Source organism: Scyliorhinus canicula, chromosome 26 (genome assembly GCF_902713615.1).
Source record: "Scyliorhinus canicula chromosome 26, sScyCan1.1, whole genome shotgun sequence".
Classification (NCBI taxonomy): domain Eukaryota; kingdom Metazoa; phylum Chordata; class Chondrichthyes; order Carcharhiniformes; family Scyliorhinidae; genus Scyliorhinus; species Scyliorhinus canicula.
Window position 1 is genome coordinate 3,105,473 of NC_052171.1, and position 17,523 is coordinate 3,122,995.

The window sequence follows — 17,523 nt, forward strand, 5'->3', positions numbered from 1 at the left end:
CGTATTAAGTTGATCTTTTCTCTACACCTTGCTATAACTGTAACATTATATTCTGCAGTCTCTCCTTCCTTCCCTATGTACGGTATGCATTGTTGGTACAGCATGCAAGAAACAATACTTTTCACTGTATACTAATACATGTGACAGTAATAAATCAAATCAACTGTGGAGGCTGTGAATATCTCTGGGTTAAATATTCACCTTTGATTTAAACTTTGTGTGGAAAATTCAGTGGGTCGCATCGATTGAAATACATTTGCCTGATTGCGTTCTTGTTTTGTTTTTTAGGAGTTATTCTCTACATCTTGCTCGTTGGCTACCCTCCTTTCTGGGATGAAGACCAGCACAAGCTCTATCAGCAGATCAAGGCTGGTGCATATGATGTACGTATATGACAGTAACTTGATTTCACTCGCGTGATAGCAGAATTGAAAACTTTATTTCTTCCTTTCCATCAACATTTCCAATCCCAGGGCAGCACGGTGGCACAGTGGTTAGCATTGCTGCCTACGGCGCTGAGGACCCGGGTTCGAATCCCGGCCCTGGGTCACTGTCTGTGTGAAGTTTGCACATTCTCCCCGTGTCTGCGTGAATTTCACCCCCACAACCCAAAGATGTGCAGGATAGGTAGATTGAAAACTCTAAATTGCCCCTTAATTGGAAAAAATAATTGGGTACTCTAAATTTATTTTTAAAAAACAAAACAAAAGCCATTTCCAATCACACCACTCAACTGTCTGCTTGTACAGAAAGGTCCCGATGTTGCACAGCCCCTCCCAAGAGCAAAAGACAATGGGGTGCCACCCCTGCCCCAAACATGACCTAAATAGCTATTTTCCAATTTTATGTACTTTTTTGTGCTGGAAAAACCCAATTGGTTGAGGCCAACATTATGAACAAACAACAAGAAGAGAGGATTCTGGAAAAGCTCAGAAGTCTGGCAGCATCAGGAGGGAGGGAAAACAGTAGAAAACTAAAATGTAGCTGGGAGGGATTACAACAAGATGTCACAACTCTAAATACAAAAGACTGGTCGCCTCGTGTGGGTTGGATAATCCTCGTGGGTTATTTGCATTGAGACAGTACAATGTATGGAATTTTATGGGTTTTTTAACAAACATTTTAATGAGTATTTTGGCATTACAAGCAACAGCAGATAGAAACAGTGTACAAAGAACAATAACATAGTGCAAACACCGACACCGTCCCTCTAAAACCCCGCCTATTTAACCCCCTAGTCATGCTAACCGCCAGCCCCCCCCCCCCCCCCCCCCCCCCAACCCGCCTCCCGCTGACTATTAATTCTCCGCAAAGAAGGATGAATGGTTGCACCTCCGGGCGAAACCTAACACTGATCCTCTCAAGGCGAACTTAATCTTCTCCAGGCCGAGAAAGCTCGCCATGTTGGTTAACCAGGCCTCCGACTTCGGAGGCTTTGAGTCCTTCCAAGCTAATTATATCCATCTCCGGGCTACCATGGAGGCAAAGGCCAGAACATTTGCCTCTTTCTCCTCCTGGATTCACGGATCTTCCAACACCCCAAAAATCGCCACCTCTAGACTCATTCCCACCCTTATTTTGAATACTCTGGACATGAAGTCCGCAAACCCTGCCAATATCCCCCAAGTTTTGGACATGCCCAGAATATGTGGACATGGTTCGCTGGTCCGCCTGCATATCTTGGATACCTCAAAGAATCTGCTCATCCGGGCCACTGTCATATGGGCCCGGTGTACCACTTGAATTGGATCAAGCTGAGCCTTGCGCATGTAGCGGCTGCGTTGTCTCTGCTCAACGCGTCTGCCCATAAGCCGTCCTCCATCTCTCCCCCAAGCTCCTCCTCCCACTTGCGCTTCAGCTCCTCGGTCTGCGTCTCCTCCGCCCCCATTAGTTCTTTGTAGATGTCCGAGACACTCCCCTCCCCCACCCATCCCCTAGACACTACCCTTTCCTGGATCCCCCTTAGTGGCAGGAGTAGGAAGGATGATACCTGTCTGCGCAGAAAGTCCCGCACCTGTAAATATCTGAAGTTCCCTCTTGCCAACCCAAACTTCTCCTCCAGCGCCCTCAAGCTAGGAAAACTCCCTTCCAGGAACAGGTCTCCCATCCTCTCAATTCCCGCCCATCGCCGTACTCGAAACCCCCCATTCAGGCTCCCTGGGGCAAACCAGTGGTTGTCACATAATGGGCACCAGACCGATGATCCCACTGTTCCAACGTACCTTCTCCACTGACCCCAGATCCTTAAGGCCGCCACCACCACAGGACTGGTGGAATATCTCGCCGGCTGGAACGGCAGAGGTGCCGTTATCAACGTCCCCAAGCTGGTGCCCCTACATGAAGCTGCCTCCATGCGCTCCCATGCTGACCCTGCCCCCGCCACCCACTTCCTCATCATAGCAATATTGGCCGCCCAGTAGTAATTACTGAAGTTTGGCAGGGCAAGCCTCCCCTCCCCCCGATTCCTCTCGATCATTGCCTTCTTCACCCGCGGGGACTTACCCGCCCAGACAAAGCCCAAAATGATTTTGTTCATCCTCTTAAAAAAGGACCGCGGAATGAAAATTGGGAGGCATTGGAATACAAATAAAAATCACAGTAGGACCGTCATCTTAACCCTCTCAATCCTCCCAGCCTGCGACAGCGGTAGCGCATCCCATCTCTGGAATCCGCCCCTCATCTGCTCGACTAACCGGGACAAGTTTAACTTATGTAACCGGCCCCAGTCGCGCGCCACTTGTATCCCTAGGTACCTAAAACTGTCCCCCACTAACCTAAATGGTAGCTCCCCCAGCCGACCTTCCTGATCTCTTGCCTGTACTACAAACATCTAGCTCTTTGCCATATTCAGTTTATATCCCGAAAACCAGCTAAATTCCCCCATAGTCACCATGACCTCACCCATCCCTGCCCCTGGATCTGCTACATATAAGAGCAGGTCGTCCGCATACAGCGAGAATATGTTCCACCCTACCCCTAACTAGCCCCTTCCAACCCCTTGAAGCTCAGAGCAATTGCCAGAGGCTCTATAGCTAACGCCAACAGCAGTGGGGAGAGGAGGCATCCCTGTCTTGTGCCCCGGTGCAGTCAAAATAGTCCAAGGTCGTCCTATTCGTCCTTACACTAGCCTCCGGGACCTGGTACAACAGCCTAACCCAGTCGATAAAGCCCCTACCGAACCCAAATCGTGCCAACACCTCCCTAGATAGTCCCACTCCACTCAGTCGAACGCCTTCTCTGCATCCATGGCCGCCACTACCTCAACCTCCTGCTCTCTGGGGGCATCATAATCACGTTGAGCAGCCTTCTTACATTGGCCACCAACTGCCTGCCCTTGACAAATCCGGTTTGATCCTCCATAATCACATCCGGGACATAATCTTCAATCGTGGAGGCCAAAAATTTGGCCAGCAGCTTGGCATCCACATTAAGCAGTGAAGTGGCCTAAAAGACCCACATAGCTTTGGGTTCTTGTCCCTCTTCAATATTAACGAATAGTGGCCTGTGACATCGTCGGGGGCAGCACCTCTCTATCCCTCGCCTGATTGGAAACCAGCCCTAGTATCCCCGAGAATTTCTTGTAAATTCCACCGGGTACCCATCCGGCCCCGGGGCTTTACCCGATTGCATTGCCTTCAAGCCCTCAGCTATTTCTTTGGCCCTGATCGGAGCCCCCAGCCCGCCCACCAGCTCCCTGCCCACCCTTGGGAAGGTCAGTCTGTCCAAAAAGTGTCTCATCCCCTCGGGCCCCGTGGGGGGTGCCAAGCGATTGAGTTTGCTGTAAAAGTCCCTGAATGCCATGTTTAGCCCTGCCGATTCCCATCCCCATCAACCACCTTGTCTATTCCCCTGGTCGCCTCCCTTTTCGTAAGCTGCTGTGCCAGCATTCTGCTGGCCTTCTCCCCATGTTCATTAAAACGCCCCCTCGCCTTTCTAAGCTGCTCCACTGCCTTGCCTGTAGACAACACCCCAAACTCAGCCTGCAGCCTCCGACGTTCCCTTAACAGTTCCACATCCGGGGTCGCCGCATACCTCCTATCTATCTGTAGGATCTCCTTAACCAGTCGGTCCGTCTCTGCCCTATCCGTCCTGTCCCTATGAGCTCGGATTGAAATCAGCTCCCCTCACCACTACTTTCAGCGCCTCCCAGACCACCGTTGCTGAGACTTCCCCCGTGTTGTTGATCTGCAGGTAGTTCTGCATGCACTTCCTCACCCTCTCGCACACCGCCTCATCCGCCAACAGGCCCACATCCAATCTCCATTGTGAGCACTGGAAGCTCCCCTCACTAACCTGCAGTTCCACCCAATGTGGGGCATGATCCAAAATAGTGATGGCTGAATACCCCGTGTCCACCACCCCCACCAGCAAATCCCTGCTCAAAATGAAAAAATTAATCTGGGAGTAAACCTTATGCACATGCGAATAAAAGAAAACTCTCCCAGTCGGCTGCCCAAACCTCCATGGGTTGATTCCCCCCCCTCCCCCCCCCCCCCCCCCCCCCCCCCCCCCCCCCCCCCCCCCCCATCAGCTCCATGAACCTTATCAGTTCCTTTGCCATTGCTGGCACACCCTGTTTTCGAACACAACCGGTCCAGGCCGGGGTCGATAACTGTATTAAAATCCCCTCCCATCACCAACGTGTGTGACTCCAGGTCAGGTATATTCCCCAGTACACTCTTTATGAATGCTACATCGTCCACGTGTGGCGTGTACACGTTAACCAAGACTACCTTCCTCCCCTCCAGCTTACCACTCACCATGACATAACGCCCCCCCCCTGTCCGAGATGATACTGCCCACCTGGAATTGCACCCGCTTATTGATTAAAATCGCCACCCCTCTAGTCTTGGTGTCCAGCTCCGAATGAAAGACGTGACTGACCCAACTCTTCCTTAGCCTAACTTGATCCACTACTTTCAGGTGTGTCTCCTGCAACATCACCACGTCCACCTTCAGCGACCTCAGATGTGCGAACACACGTGTCCTCTTGACCGGCCCATTCAACCATCTAACATTCCAGGTGATCAGCCTGGTTGGGGGAGCACCACGCCACCCCCCTCCGCCGATCAGCCATCCCCTTTCCTGGGCCCGCCCCTAGACCATGCCCGCCTCCTGGCAGCCCCCGACCTTTTCTCTGTCCCAAAACCTAAGTCCCTCCCTCGTCAGCAGAGTATATTGAACATATACACACCCCCCACTGTGCTTCCGTAGACTAGCTCACCCAGCTAGCCTGGTGACCCTCGCCTCCGGCACCAAGAAGTCTCCCACCTATTGTTCCCTACTCCCCTCCCCTCGCCCATCAAACCGAGACTGAACAATCTCCCAATTACCATAGGAGACAACCCAGAACAGACAAAAACCGCCACAAAAAGCCCCCACCCAATAGTGCAAATCAAAGTAATAAAAAGTAAAAAGCCCCCACCAGCCACCCCTATCAAAACACTGAAAACCCATGGAAACCGAATACATCCCCATCTTTACCAAAACTTAAAAGCAGAAGAAAAATGCAAGTCAAAACATATACACATCACTCAGAAAAGTTACAACTTAAAACCAAAAAGTTCTCAGTTCTGTGCCAGCACCTTCTTCTTCGCAAAGTCCATCGTGTCTTCAGGCGATCCGAAATAATGGTGCTGGTCCTCGTACATAACCCAAAGATGCGCCGGGTAAAGCAGCCCAAATTTCACCTTCTTCTTAAAGGATCTCCTTCACTTGCCTGAAGCCTGCCCTCCTTCTGGCCACCTCCACACTCGGGTCATGATAGACACGCAGTATGCTCTTGTCCCATTTGCAGCTCCTAGTACGCTTGGCCCACTGGAGAACACACTCCTTATCCAGAAATCTGTGGAACCGGACCCCTTAGGGGGTCCCCCGGCCGTGGCTTCCTCGCCATCGCCCTGTCCACCTCCAACGATTGGGGAAAAGCCCCCTCCCCCAGATACTTCTGGAACATACTCGCCACATCAGCCCCCTCAGGGAGACCGACAATTCTTAAGTTCTGCCAGCGAGCTCTGTTCTCCAGATCTTCCACCTTCTCCAGCAGCCTCTTTTGCTGATCCTTCAGCATCCCCACCTCTAGTTCGACCACCGTTTGGTGCTCTTCCTGGTCCGCCAGCACTTTCTCCAACTTCTGAATCATCCGATCCTGGGCATCCAGCCTGCGCTCCAGCTGATCGATCGACTCCTTTATCGGGTCAAGACAGTCCCGTTTCTGGCTGGCATAGCCCTCTTGGATGCCCTGCATCAGCTTCTCCGTCGATGGCTGGGCCGTCGCAGCAGGGCTCAGAACATAAGCCATGTTGTCTTCAGCTGCAACCTCCACCCAGCCCCTGCTTACCTTTTTGTTTCTTCCTTTTCCGTCCCTTGGGGTTCTCCGTTCCATGCACCACTGTGTGGGTCCAGAGCCTAATTCAAAGCCAAAACTCAAAACCGCGGAAAAGGTCCAAAAGTCCCGCCAGAGCGGGAGCCACCAAATGTGCGACTTACTCCCTCATAGCCGCCACCAGAAGTCCAGAATTTATGATTTTTAAATGATTTAATGTGGGGAGGAGAGAGGTCAAAATCTAAAATTGCTGAACTCAACATGGGGTCCCCAGGGCTGCAATGTGTCGAACTGGAAAATGAAATGCTGTACCCCAGTTTGCCACAGGCTTGCAGGCTGAGCAAACATGATCCGTAACATGGTCTTCTTTAGTCTGCCCTATGTAGAGGTGACAATGAGTACTGCCTGGCCGGAGATAAATGATCCTCACTAAAAGTTCACGTTTCCTACTCCTATAATCCCAGAGATAACACAGATAGACCTGGAGGACCTGTGAATTGGGTTCGCCTGAGTATGCAAAAGGGAATCACTTACATTGTGTTGGTTCAACCTGCAGATCTTGCCACCATAGTGATCCGATGACTTTCCCACTGTTTTCTCAGCTAGCTTCAAACAAGACACGTGCTTGAACATTGCCTGGAGCTGAAGTGTGGAACACTGTTAGTCCCCAATGGTGGCTCGACCTTGCATAGTCCCAGCAATGTGTCATGTGCCTCCTAAATTCTGTGAACTGTCTTCCTTGATGAAGTCTGCCACAGTTTATTGCCACTCCCAGACAAGCTGCTTAGGGAGCCAACTATGTCCTGCTGATCCCTCCCCTCTGACGAGTTGATCATTAGATAATTGATGAAGTCTGGGTCTGAGTCTCGATTCAGTAGGAACTTCGCAGTTCAAAACTAACTTGATGATGGATTAAATATAGGTTGACCGGCACTATCTTTTCATTCATTACTTATTGGCAGCAACAGTTTTGGTTGTACTTCATCTGGGAATAGAGAAGCCTAACACTGCAGTCAAACCAGTTTTTATAACCTCTTACAGAGAAATAATACAATTCACACCTCTTTAACCTGGAGTTACCTCTCTCTCTGCATCTTTGATGATTTGATTGCCTGCAGGTGCTCGCATTCCGGGGCATCTCTGACTGTGTCTATATAAACATTTCTGGAACAAGCCTTTCCATTCACCTGAAGAAGGAGCCGTGCTCCGAAAGCTCGTGTTTGAAACAAACCTGTTGGACTTTAACCTGGTGTTGTAAGACTTCTTACTGTGCTCACCCCAGTCCAACGCCGGCATCTCCACATCAGAGAAATAAATGTTAGTCCTCTTCAGTGTCACTGAACAGAGATCTGACAGTTATAATAACATGATTGATTGTAATGGATGTATTGTCCCACAACTAAGTCATGTCTTCCCAATAGTGAATATACCGAAAGTAACAAAAGTAAAGCATGTTTTATCTTTTCTACTTTGGTTGTCCAGCTTGAATAAATGGCTATTCAGTGTCCTCGAGCAATATAAATGACCACATACTGATTGATGTCATATTTTATACCATTGAGTTTGACATTGTATAGATTAACTTCTTGTGGCATTAATTGGATTTTCTCAGTAACTTAATTGCAGTTAATGTAATCCTACTTGTGACACTAATAAAGATTATTGTTAATATAATTGGTTAATGCAACTATTTGTGTTTATACAGCACCTTGAAAACAATAAACGGTCCAAAGGGGTGTAAACCATGCCCCTTCGGAGATGTTAGAGAAGATGACCAAACGTTTAGACAAAGAGGTAGATTTGATGGATGGTCTTGAAGGAAGAAAGGTAGAGGGGACGAAGAAGCAGGGACTTTCCCAGTTCAGGGCCATGGAACCTGAAGGCACATCTGCCAATGATTAAGGATGCTCGAGAAACCTTGACCAGAATTACAAAAGTGAAAATTTTTGAGGCTGGAAAAAATTGGCAGAGAAAAAGAGAGAGGTGGAACGATGGAGGAATGTCAACTTGAGAATTTTGAACTTGGGTGTTGCTCAACTGGAAGTCAATGTAGGTTAGCAAGCAGAGAGGTGATAGGTGAATGGAGCTTGGTGCTGTCTTTGAAAATACTTTTGTCACCCGTTTATTTTATACTCAAAATGAAACCATACCAAGGCAGTAATGACTTCCACCTCCATTTAATACAAATAAAAGAAACAAATGTAAACGTAAATAAAATGATTATGAACTTCTGTGTAAGGTGCACTCCATTTCTTGCAAGTTCTCTGTCTTCACTGTCGCTGCTTTTCTCTCCCTCCTAGTTTCCTTCTCCGGAATGGGACACAGTTACTCCAGAGGCCAAGAATCTCATCAACCAGATGCTGACAATTAACCCTGCCAAACGTATTACTGCCACCGAAGCTCTGAAACACCCCTGGGTCTGTGTAAGTGTTCACATGCTGACATTGCTTACAAGAAGGAAGGGTGTCTTCAGCTTTCATCATCGCGTTCAAAAAGAAAATGGGGAGGGTACAGGCCCAACATGTTCCCTCTAGGGTCATAGGAAGAAGTAACAATCCATGAATTGCCATAGACATTCAGAATACGATGAAAAGGAAAAGAGAGGCTTTTAGCAAGTACAAGGGGTCCAAATCAAGAGACAGGCATTAGTGGAGTACAGAAAGTGCAGCATGGAGCTTAAGAAAGCAATTAGGAGTACAAAGACGGGATATGAGAAAGTTCTGGCTGGTGAAAGTAGGGAAAATCCCAAGATATTTGATTTGATTTATTGTCACATGTGCCAAAGTACAGTGAAAAGTATTTTTCTGCGGCCAAGGGAACATACACAGTACGTACATGGTAGCCAAAAAAGAATAACCAACAGAGTACATTGACAAATGGTACATCGACAAACAGTGATTAGTAACAGTGCGGAGCAAGGGGCCAAACAAAGCAAATACATGAGCAAGAGCAGTATAGGACGTCGTGGATAGAGTTCTTACAGTCCGAGGAAAAGTCATTGAGGAGTCTAGTAGCTGTGAGGAAGAAGCTGTTCCTATGTCTGGATATTTGCGGATGACATAAAGATTAGCCGGATGGTTAACAGTGAGGTTGAGTGTCTTGGGTTACAGGAAGATATAGACCGGATGGTCAAATGGGCAGAAAATTTGCAGATGGAATTTAACCCTGAAAAGTGTGAGGCGATGCACTTTCGGAATAATTTGACAAGGAAGTATTCAGTGGTTCGCCTGATATTGGGAAGTTCTGAGGAACAAAGGGACCGTGGCATGTTTGTCTACAGATCTCTGAAGGCAGAAAGACAGGTGAAATATCGGACACTTGCCTTTATCAATTGAGGCATAGATTACAAAAGCAGGGAGTCATGTTGAGACCTCATGTATAGACCTTGGTGAGGCCACAGCTTGAGTACTGTGTTCAATTTTGGTTGCCACATTATAGGAAGGATACGTTGGAGGGGTTGCAGAAGTGATTCACCAGGATGTTGCCTGGGATGGAACATTTAAATTATGAAGACGGGTTGGATAAGCTTGGGTTGTTTTCGTTGGAGCAGAGAAGATTGAGGGCTGACCTGATTGAGGTGCACAAGATTATGAGGGACATGGATAGGATGGATAGGGAGCAGCTGTTCCCCTTAGTTGAAGGGACAGATACAAGGGGACACAAGTTCATGGTGAGGGCAGGAGGTTTAGGAGGGATTTGAGCAAAATCTTTTTCACCCAGAGGGTGGTGACGATCTGGAATTCACTGCCTGGGGGGGTGTTAGAGGCGGGTTGCCTCACATCCTTTAAAATGGGGAAGGGCAGCACGATGGTGCAGTGGATGCACTGCTGCCTCACGGCGCCGAGGTCCCAGGTCCGATCCTGGCCCTGGGTCACTGTCCGTGTGGAGTTTGTACTTTCTCCCGTGTTTGCGTGGGTTTCACCCCCACAACCCAAAAATGTGCAGGGTAAGTGGATTGGCCATGTTAAATTGCCCCTCATATGGAAAAAACTGAATTGGGTACTCTAAATTTATTAAAACCAAATACCTGGGTGAAAGATTTGCGTCTGATAAGGTTCCCCACGGTCGGCTATTGCAGAAAATACGGAGGCTGGGGATTGAGGGTGATTTAGAGATGTGGATCAGAAATTGGCTAGTTGAAAGAAGACAGAGAGTGGTGGTTGATGGGAGATGTTCAGAATGGAGTTCAGTTACGAGTGGTGTACCACAAGGATCTGTTCTGAGGCCGTTGCTGTTTGTCATTTTTATAAATGACCTAGAGGAGGGCGCAGAAGGATGGGTGAGTAAATTTGCAGACGACACTAAAGTCGGTGGAGTTGTAGACAGTGCGGAAGGATGTTGCAGGTTACAGAGGGACATAGATAAGCTGCAGAGCTGGGCTGAGAGGTGGCAAATGGAGTTTAATGTGGAGAAGTGTGAGGTGATTCACTTTGGAAAGAATAACAGGAATGAGGAATATTTGGCTAATGATAAAATTCTTGGTAGTGTGGATGAGCAGAGGGATCTCGGTGTCCATGTACACAGATCCCTGAAAGTTGCCACCCAGGTTGATAGGGTTGTGAAGAAGGCCTATGGTGTGATGGCCTTTATTGGTAGAGGGATTGAGTTCCGGAGCCATGAGGTCATGTTGCAGTTGTACAAAACTCTAGTACGGCCGCATTTGGAGTATTGCGTACAGTTCTGGTCGCCTCATTATAGGAAGCACGTGGAAGCTTTGGAACGGGTGCAGAGGAGATTTACCAGGATGTTGCCTGGTATGGAGGGAAAATCTTATGAGGAAAGGCTGATGGACTTGAGGTTGTTTTCGTTAGAGAGAAGAAGGTTAAGAGGTGACTTAATAGAGGCATACAAAATGATCAGAGGGTTAGATAGGGTGGACAGCGAGAGCCTTCTCCCGCGGATGAAGGTGGCTAGCACGAGGGGACATAGCCTTAAATTGAGGGGTAATAGATATAGGACAGAGGTCAGAGGTGGGTCTTTTACGCAAAGAGTGATGAGGCCGTGGAATGCCCTACCTGCAACAGTAGTGAACTCGCCAACATTGAGGGCATTTAAAAGTTTATTGGATAAGCATATGGATGATAAGGGCATAGTGTAGGTTAGATGGCCATTAGTTTTTTCCATGTCGGTGCAACATCGAGGGCCGAAGCGCCTGTACTGCGCTGTATCGTTCTATGTTCTATGTTCTAACACTTGGCATGTCATAACCTTTGAGGCCAAGCGCTGACTAATGGGATTAGGTAGGCAGACCAGGTGCCTTTCATGCAGTGGTGCAGTCTCAATGGGCCAAAGGGACTCTGCTGCACTAATATTCTGTGATTGTCTGCAAACATATTGTGCATCCAGTTTCAGAATAGTGTCACTTTCGCTAGTTCTATAAATTAGAAGACAGAAGCCTCACACCTTGTAGTGTATTCACAAAGTAATGTTGCTTGTACTTAACCATTTCACAAATGTTATTGAGGCAAATGGTAGATTTTTGTGTGCCTTTATTTCCTCCATTTGCTATATTTAATGTGGGTTATAGACATGTAACACCTCAGTCTCAGAGAATGATCAAGTGTCTCAGATTGAAAGGGGTTTGAAGAAGATTCTGATGATGCCCAGTTCACACTTTCTTTTGTAAGGATGCATGGCCCAATGAGTTCATATCGAAAGTGTATTGAAGCCATCCGTGTTTTTAATGGGCTGGAGAAACAACGGGGAGGACATGTGTTCCCTCAGGGGAAAAAAACCCTTTTTAAAATGAAATGTTTTGTTCATTTTCAGCAACGATCCACTGTTGCATCCATGATGCACCGCCAAGAGACTGTGGAGTGTTTAAAGAAATTCAATGCCAGGCGAAAACTCAAGGTGAGAAAGACTATATTCCAATAAGTGTGGGGCTGGGCAGGGGCTGTGTCAAGGGCCCTTTGTCAATCTTGGTTCCCAAGTGATCACAAATTCCAAAATGTTCCGAATGTTTTCTCCTCCTTTGGGTCTGAACATGAAATGGAGACTTTCCTTAATGCAGTTTTCAGCCTAGTTACTGATCCATTCACCCACCCATGAGATTACCTCAATGAATCACTGAAGCTTCATAACCCTCAGTCATTTTTTATGAATAACTTGTCCAGTTCCATTTTTTTGAACTCAGTCATAATTCTTCATTACTCAACCTCACTATTGGTCTGGCTCACATGTTTCTCAAATTTTGCCAAGAAAAGTTTCCTGAAGGTTTGTTCTTTTGCCTCCTTCATGTGAAACTAAGAGTATTGTTTTTGATGTTCTTTGACAGCAAAAGGTCCTCTTGTGTTTCATGTTCATTCGAGAGAAATGGGTGTCATTGGCTAGGCCAGCATTTGTTGCCTATTCCTAATTGCCCTTGAGAAGATGGTGGTGGGCTGCCTTCTTGGACTGCTGTAGTCCATGTGGTGTAGGTACACCCACAGTGCTGTTAGGAAGTGAATTCTAGAATCTTGATCAAGTGACACTGAAGGAACAACGATATATTTCCAAATCAGGATGGTGAGTCGCTTGAAGGGGAACTTACAGGTGGTGGTGTTGTCATGTGTCTGCTACACTTGTCCTAATGTCATGTGTTTTGAACGTGCTGCTTAAGGAGCTTTGATGAGTTCCTGCATCTTGTAGATGATACCCATGGCTGCCGCTGTGCGTCGGTGGTGGAGGGAGTGAATATATGTGCAAGCAGTGCCAAACAAGCAGGTGGCTTTGTCCTGGATGGTGTCTTAACTTCCTCAGTGTTGTTGGAGCTGCAGTCGTCCAGACAATTGGAGAATAATCCATCACGCTCCTAACTTGTGCCTTGTAGATTGTGAACAGGCTTTAGAGATTCAGAAGCTGAGCTACTCGCCGCAGGATTCCTAGCCTCTGACCTGCTCTTGTAGCCACAGTATTATACGTCTAGTCCAGTTCACTTTCTGGTCAACTGTTACCCCAGGATGTCGATACGGGGGGGAATTCAGTGATGGTCATACCATTGAATGTCATGGGGCGATGGTTTGATTCTCTCTTGTTGGAGATGCTTTATTGCCTGGCACTTGTGTGGTGTAAATATTTGTCACTTGTCAGCCCAACATATTGTTCAGATCTTGCTGAATTTGGTTGTGGACTGCGTCAGTAAATGAGGAGTCACGAATGGTGCTGAACATGGTGCAGTCACAAGAAAATCCGACATCACAGTGGAACAGCTGAAGTTGGTTGGGCTTTGGACATGACCGTGAGGAACTCCTGCAATTATGTCCTGGAGCTGAGATTACTGGCCTTCTTTCCCCTGATTCCCATTGACTCAACTTTTGTTTGGCCTCCTTGATGCCACACTTTGTCAAACATGGCCTTCCTGTCAAGGGCAGTCAATCACACCTCACCTCTGGAGTTGAGCTCTTTTGTCCATATTTGAACCAAGGCTCCAATGAGACCAGAAGTGGAGTGACCTTGGTGGAACCCAAACTGAGCAGCAGTGAGCAGGTGCCGCTTGATAGCACTGTTGATGACCCCTTCCATCTCTTCACTGATGATCAAGAGTAGATTAATGGGGGCAGTTACTTGCTGGGGTGGATTTGTCCTGCTTTTTGTTCCCAAGGCACACTACGGCAATTTTCTTCACTGCTGGGTAGTTGCCAGAGTTGTAGCTGCACTGGAACAGTTTGGCAAGTGACATGACAAGTTCTGAAGCACAAGTCTTCAGTACTATTGCCAGAATATTGTCAGGACCCATAGCTTTTGCATTGTTTTGATTTGATTTAGATGTATTGTCACATGTACCAAGGTACAGTGAAAAGTATTGTTCTGTATCTGGTCCAGCCTGATCGTTCCATACATGAAAAACACAGGACATATGATAAATACACAATGTAAATACATAGGCATAGACATCGGGTGGAGCATACGGAGTGTAGTGTGACTCAGCAGAGAAGATGCGTGGAGCTATCAGTTCAGTCCTTAAAGATCATTCAGGAGTCTGGTAACAGTGGAAAGAAGCTGCTTTTGAACCTGTTACTGCGTGTTCTCAGACTTTTGTATCTCCTGCCCGATGGAAGAGTGAATAACCAGGGTGAGAGGGCTCTTTGATTGTGCTGTTTGCTTTCCCAAGGCAGTGGGAGGTGTAAACAGAGTCAAAAATGGGAGGCGAGTTTGTGTGTTGCACTGTGCTGGGTTGATGACTGTCTGTACAGTCTTGGGCCGAGCAGTTGCCATACCAGGCTATGGTGTAGCCAGATACGGCGCTTTCTATGGCGCATCTGTAAAAAAGTGGTAAGAGTCAATGTGGACATGCCAAATTTCCTGAGGAAATATTGGCAGCTTCAACCATTTCTTGATAGCATGTGGAGTGAATTGAATTGTTTGAATACTGGTGTCTGTGATGCTACGGACAGAGGAACATAGGAATTAGGAGCAGAACATGGTCAGGAAGCTTCCTGCTGGTTGCCATGTACCACCCCCACCTCTTTCCCTCTCCCTCCCTCAGCTGATGAATCAGGAGTACTCCGCCATCTTGTACAGCATTTGGAGGAAGCACTTTCAGGCATTTCAGCCCTTCGAGCCTGCTCCACCATTCAATCAGATCACGGTTGATCGCTTCCTGGTCTTAAATCCATCTACGCACACCGTTGCCCATATCCCTTTTCCCTTTAACCCATTTTTAAAATCAGAAATATATCTGTCTCCTTGAAATGATTTAATGACTCGAGTCCACTGCACTATGGGGCAGCAAGTTCCACAACTTCACCACCCTCTGTGAGTAGTTCCTCCTCATCTTGGTTCTAAATCTACCATCTCTCGACCTATATCCGTGACTTTCATTCTAGATTGCCTCATATGGGGTAACATTAGAGAAGGATTGTTGTGAAATCTTCAGCCTTATCTTTTGCATTGATGTGCTGGACTCTCCAACATTGGGGACTAGGATATTTGTGGAGCTACCTCCTCCAGTTGTTTAATTATCCATTCACAACTGGATGTGGAAGGGGTGATCTATTGGTTGTGGAATTGCTCAGGTCTGTCTTATCATTTGCTGCTTACGTTGCTTGGCACGCACATAATCCTGAGTTGAAATATCACTAGGTTGACACCTCATTTTAGGTATCCCTGGTGCTGCTTCTTGCATGTCTTCCTGCACTTTTCATTGAAGCAGGGTTAACCCCTGGCTTGGTGATCATGGTAGAGTGGGGGATATGCCAGGCCATGAGGTTGCAGATTGTGGCCGAGTACAATTCTACTGCTATTGACAGTATCTCATAGATACTCACTCTTGAGTTCTTAGATCTGTTTAAAACTTATCCTGTTTAGCACAGTGATAGTGCCACACAACACAATGGAGGGCGCAGTCAATGTGAAGTGTGACTTCATCTTCACAAGGATTGTGTGGTGGACACTCCGACCGATACTGTCATGGACAGGTGCATCTGTGGTAGGCAGGTGGTGAGCATGAGGTCAAGTAGGTTTTTTCCTCTTGTTGGTTCCCTCGCCACCTGCTGCAGACCCAGTCTAGCTTTAAGACTCGATCGACGTGGTCATAACTGGTGCTACTGAGCCACTATTGGTGATGAATGTTAAAATCCCCCACCCAGAGTACGTTCTGCACCCTTGCCAGCCTCCGTGCTTCCTCCAGTTGCTGTGCAACATGGAGAAGTATTGGTGATTCATCAGCTGAGGGAGGGACAAGGGAAGAGGTGGGGGTGGTACATGGTAACCAGCAGGAAGTTTTCTTACCCATGGCAGGGGGGAGGGGGCGAGTGCAAAAAACGACATTGCGCTCTCAGGATGGTGGAGGAGTTGGGGGGTGGGGTGGGGAGGGGGTGGGGTGACCGGCGTCGGCTGGGTGGTCAGGTGGGAGACAGGCTGGATGGGGAAAATTCAGAGGGGAATTGATGGGGGAAGTAGGAAGGGTGGAGCGAGCCTGTGGGAGGAGGCTGGTAGCCAGGTTCCCATGTGGTCCGGGGACCGTCTGGGCGTGTGGAGGGGGGAAGTGGAGTGGATTTGCATCAAATAGGAGGGATGTCCGAGGTAGAGAGTGGATAGGGTGTGGAATGGACTGCCTGCTGTGATGGTGGAGTCAGACACTTTAATAACTTTCAAGCAGTTATTGGATAGGCACATGGAGCACACCAGAATGACAGGGAGTGGGATAGCTTAATCTTGGTTTCGGCCAAACTCGGCACAACATCGAGGGCCGAAGGGCCTGTTCTGTGCTGTACAGTTCTATGTTTGAACCAATGCCATGAAAATTCATGGGGTCTGAAGTCCATGTTGAGGACTGCCAGGGCAGCTCCCTCCCAACCTTGCCACCGTCGCTGCTCGATCCGTTGGGACAGACATACCCAGGGATGGTGAAAGGGATGTCTGTCACATTGTCTGTAAGATATGATCCAATGTGTATGACAATGTCAGGCTGTTGCTTGACTAATCTGTGAAACAGCTCTCCCAATTTTGACACAAGGCCCCAGATGTTTGTGTGGAGAACTTTGCAGGTTTGACAGGTCTGAAGTTGCCATTGTCGTTTCCAATGTCTGGGTCGATGCCGAGGAGTCCATCAAGTTTAATTTCTTTGAGATATTTTAGTGATTTGATACAGCTGTGTGGCTTGCTGTGCCATTTCAGACAGTATTTGACAGTCAACCACCTTGTTGTGGGTCACACGTAGACCAGATATGGATGGCAAATTTATTTCCTTCAAGGACATTAGTGATCCAGATGGGTTTTTATAACAATCAAATAATGGTCATCATTGGACTTTTAATTTCATATTTTTTCATTGAAGTGTTCAAATTGCACCCCCAAATCACCAGAGCATTATCCTGGCTCTCTGGATTACTAGTCCAGTGACAATACTACTGCGCCACTGTCACCCAAAATGTGATATTCTAAATATTCCTATCAAATCACTCTCAGACTTCCCGGGAACAAAGCTCCAGAGTAGCTCCAAAGCTTGGACCCCATGGGAAAGAATATTGGGCGCGATCTAACGCCCGCATTGCACCTGACTCGAGACTCGCTGTGGCTGTTCTCTCACAAGATTTACCTGATCTCTTCCTGCACCAAGGAGCTGAGATCTTTAACGCGCACCTCAAGAGGGTTGATAACACCTCAGTCTAACCTCTTACCTGAAAATACAGCATCTGGACCATAGAACATAGAACAGAACATAGAACAGTACAGCACAGAACAGGCCCTTCGGCCCTCAATGTTGTGCCGAACAA

At 47.6% G+C, this 17,523-nt stretch overlaps 1 protein-coding gene across 50 annotated transcripts in view; it reads left to right on the forward strand.

Moving 5' to 3' along the window:
- Nucleotides 1–17,523, forward strand: part of LOC119957389 (calcium/calmodulin-dependent protein kinase type II subunit beta) — a 313,459-nt gene that overhangs the window by 199,933 nt on the left and 96,003 nt on the right. For all 50 annotated transcript variants that reach the window (XM_038785348.1, XM_038785350.1, XM_038785349.1 and 47 more), the window contains exons 9-11: nucleotides 289–383; nucleotides 8,626–8,748; nucleotides 12,095–12,178. In XM_038785348.1, coding sequence (XP_038641276.1) covers nucleotides 289–383; nucleotides 8,626–8,748; nucleotides 12,095–12,178 — 302 coding nt within the window. The remainder of the gene's footprint in view (nucleotides 1–288; nucleotides 384–8,625; nucleotides 8,749–12,094; nucleotides 12,179–17,523) is intronic.